Here is a 3,079-nt window from a genome sequence, read left to right as displayed (position 1 = left end):
CCTGAGGTAGATACACTTCTTGGAGAGAACAATCATGCGAGAAAGAAGGGCTGCTTATGTACTGGGAGAAAGCTCAGGAGGATGGAGAGGTGGACACAGGGAAGAAGTAATTATCAGGAGGAAGTGGGAGGGGAGCTGTTGCATTGTGGTAAATTGTGGTCAATGTCATGAGACAAAGTGTATGTGAACTGCTATAAGGAAAGTGAATCTGCTCTGTAAATTTTCACCCAAATCACAATAAAAATAAATAAATAATAAAAGACTTACTGATAGTTATATTTTAAACAATAGATGACAGAGTACTTATTTTTTTCATGGACCTTCTGTTTTTGAAGATGACAATGTAGAAGAAATGGTGCAGAATGTGATTTTTAAGGTAAATATTCACTATATTTGGAAGAATAAAGTAAAATGAATATAGCTTTATTTAGTGCCTAAGGCATTTGACAGCTAAGCAGAATGCTGGTGGTTCAAACCCACCAGCCACTCCTCAGAAGGAAGATCAACTTCCGTAGAGATCCGGCAATCAACTTCTGTAGAGATACCACCTCGGGAACCCGAGGAAGGGTAACTATGAGTCAGAGACAACACAATGGCATACAACAAAGACAAAAGGTTCTGTAAAAAGGTAGGAACTAGAAAGAACAATTTTATAAATTGTCCCTGTAAATATCAACATGGCTTTTTCCTCTTATTACACCTAGCCTCAATCACTTTGTGTATTTCTTATACACTGTGAACTTTTCAGGGGTTTCAAGTCATTAACTTGTGCTTGTTGTTGCTATGTGCCATCGAGTCGCACCCGACCCATAGCAACTCCTCCTTGGGTTTCCAAGGAGTTATCACTACAGAAGCAGATTGCCCAACCTTCTGTCCGAGGAGTGGCTAGTGGGTTTGAACCGCCAGCCCTCTGGTTAGCAGTCAATTACCTTAGGCACTATGCTACCAGAGCCCCCAAACTTGTGCTTAGTTTAAGTAATTCATCATGCATTAGAGATACAGTGAAATGTAGATCATATAGCTGATTGCTGCTAAACTTCAAGTCACAGGAAAACTTAGGAAGCATGCAATACATATGTTAAGGAATAATTTCTTTAGAGTATCATTTCCCAAATTGTTTCATGAAATAGTAATTATTGTTGGAGGAAAACAAATTCTGTGATTAAATATGTTTAGGAAATAGTACAAAACAGGTTAAAAAAATGCTGTATATAGAAGTTCTCTCGATAGAAGTTTCTATAGCTAGAAGTTCTCAAAGTCTTTAATAGATGTCCTGTCTCTAAGATTACAATACTCTTAGTTTCTGAAACTTCTATGACCAAATGGTACTTATTAATATATATACAATTTGGGAAAGAAATCTTTAGAATAAAGTTATGTCATAAATCTATAGTGATTATTGTATTTTAACATAAAATTACTTCTTATTTAAGCACATTTCTTTTTATCAGTATTAAGACAAACATTCACTAGCTTCTTTGAATTGTTTTTGAGCATAGGAAAAACTGCTATTTAATTTTCTTGACTTTTTCTTCTCTTAGAGTCATTTCACAATTCTTTTACTAATTTTCTTTTAGACTTATTTCCCAAGTTTTGCTTCTAGTCTTGCAGCTATCATTTGCTCACTTGCCTAGTAGGAATTTATACTGAAAATACTAAATTTAATTAATTTCCTGTGGGGAAATTTACCATTATTTTCCTTTACCCTGTAGTCACAAGATCAAAATGCAAAGTGCTATTATTTTCACATAAGTTCAAAAGAGTAGTAAGATTACCTTCAAGCTTTCAAAAAGAAGAAAAAAACACTCTGAATAACAATAAACAATAATAAGCTCAAACATTAGTCCCAGGAAGTACTTGTAATAATATTTTTATTTGTTTAAATAATGGTCATACATTCTGTGACATTACTTATATATTTTAAATTCACTGAAATGGCGTAATGTTAACTAAGCCAAAGTATCCCAACTGGAGAATTATGCCAGTTACACCAAATTAAAAAATCTCTAAAACACAAAATGGTATTTTAGTTACACCATACAGGAACTTGTTTAACATGTCAATGAAAAAATAAAGGGGTCTGAAGTGATAAGAGTTTGCAGTTAATGATCTTTTCATATGCTGTAATTAACTCTGACCAAAACCAAACCCATTGTCATTGAGTAGATTCTGACTCACTGTGACCCTACAGGACAGAGTAGAACTGCCCCATACAGTTCTCAATGCTGTGAATCTTTATGGAAGCACACTGCCTCATCTTTCTACTGTGGTGTGGCTAGTGGGTTTGAACCAGTGACCTTCTGGTTAGCAGCTGAATGCTTTAACCACTTTGCCACCAGAGCTCCTGGTAATTAATTCTGGGCAACTAAAATTTCTGATATAAAGCAGCATTTATACATTTCCTTTTTGCTTTTAACTTGAATTTTATAGATCTGTTTTGGTTTTGTAGCAGTGAATGTAAAATAAACTTGGGGAGTTTATGCCTCATTTTATGACCATACACATTTAAAAGCAACATCATACTAGTTTATGTCAATAGTGGGGCTGGGGTGGGGTGGGGGAATGTCTGTGAAAATATGTTACCTTTAAAAGGGTTCCATGCTTGAAAGAAACTGACTTATGTATGTATTTCCTTTTAAAAATAAATTCTCTGCCTTTGAATATTATGACTGGTTGAACAACAGTACATACAGTTCCACTGTGAATATATTTAGGTCAATGTCTTAAGAAAAAGTAATTTTAAGAAAAGACTTAAAACAGCTTAGTGTGCTCTAATGGCACTGTGGTTAAGGCATAGGGCTACTAACCAAAAGGATGGTAGTTCAAACCCACCAGCCAAGAGAAAATTAGGCAGTTTGCTTCCATAAAGATTCACAGTCTTGGAAACCCTATGGAGGTCACTATGAGTCAGAATCAACTTGATGGCAGTGGGTTTGGTTTGGTTTTTGATGTAGTTTATGGTGGTCAAATTATATATTACAGTATATATTAATCACTATTTTAGGAGCTCTGGTAGCATAGTGCCTAAGGCACTTGACTGCTAACCAGAAGGCTGGTGGTTCAAACCCACCAGCCACTC

General features: G+C 35.3%; 1 protein-coding gene across 1 annotated transcript in view; it reads right to left on the bottom strand.

The window, feature by feature from the left end:
* Nucleotides 1-3,079, bottom strand: part of CLGN (calmegin) — a 50,239-nt gene that overhangs the window by 34,681 nt on the left and 12,479 nt on the right. Inside the window, exon 5 of the mRNA XM_007941223.1 lies at nucleotides 1,706-1,782. Within this exon, the coding sequence (XP_007939414.1) occupies nucleotides 1,706-1,782 (77 nt within the window). The remainder of the gene's footprint in view (nucleotides 1-1,705; nucleotides 1,783-3,079) is intronic.

The sequence above is a fragment of the Orycteropus afer genome, unplaced genomic scaffold, assembly GCF_000298275.1.
Source record: "Orycteropus afer afer isolate SDZICR_OR568_19922 unplaced genomic scaffold, OryAfe1.0 scaffold00076, whole genome shotgun sequence".
Taxonomy (NCBI): domain Eukaryota; kingdom Metazoa; phylum Chordata; class Mammalia; order Tubulidentata; family Orycteropodidae; genus Orycteropus; species Orycteropus afer.
The sequence above is the reverse complement of the archived record's forward strand: the minus strand, read 5'-3'. Positions and strand labels throughout refer to the sequence as shown.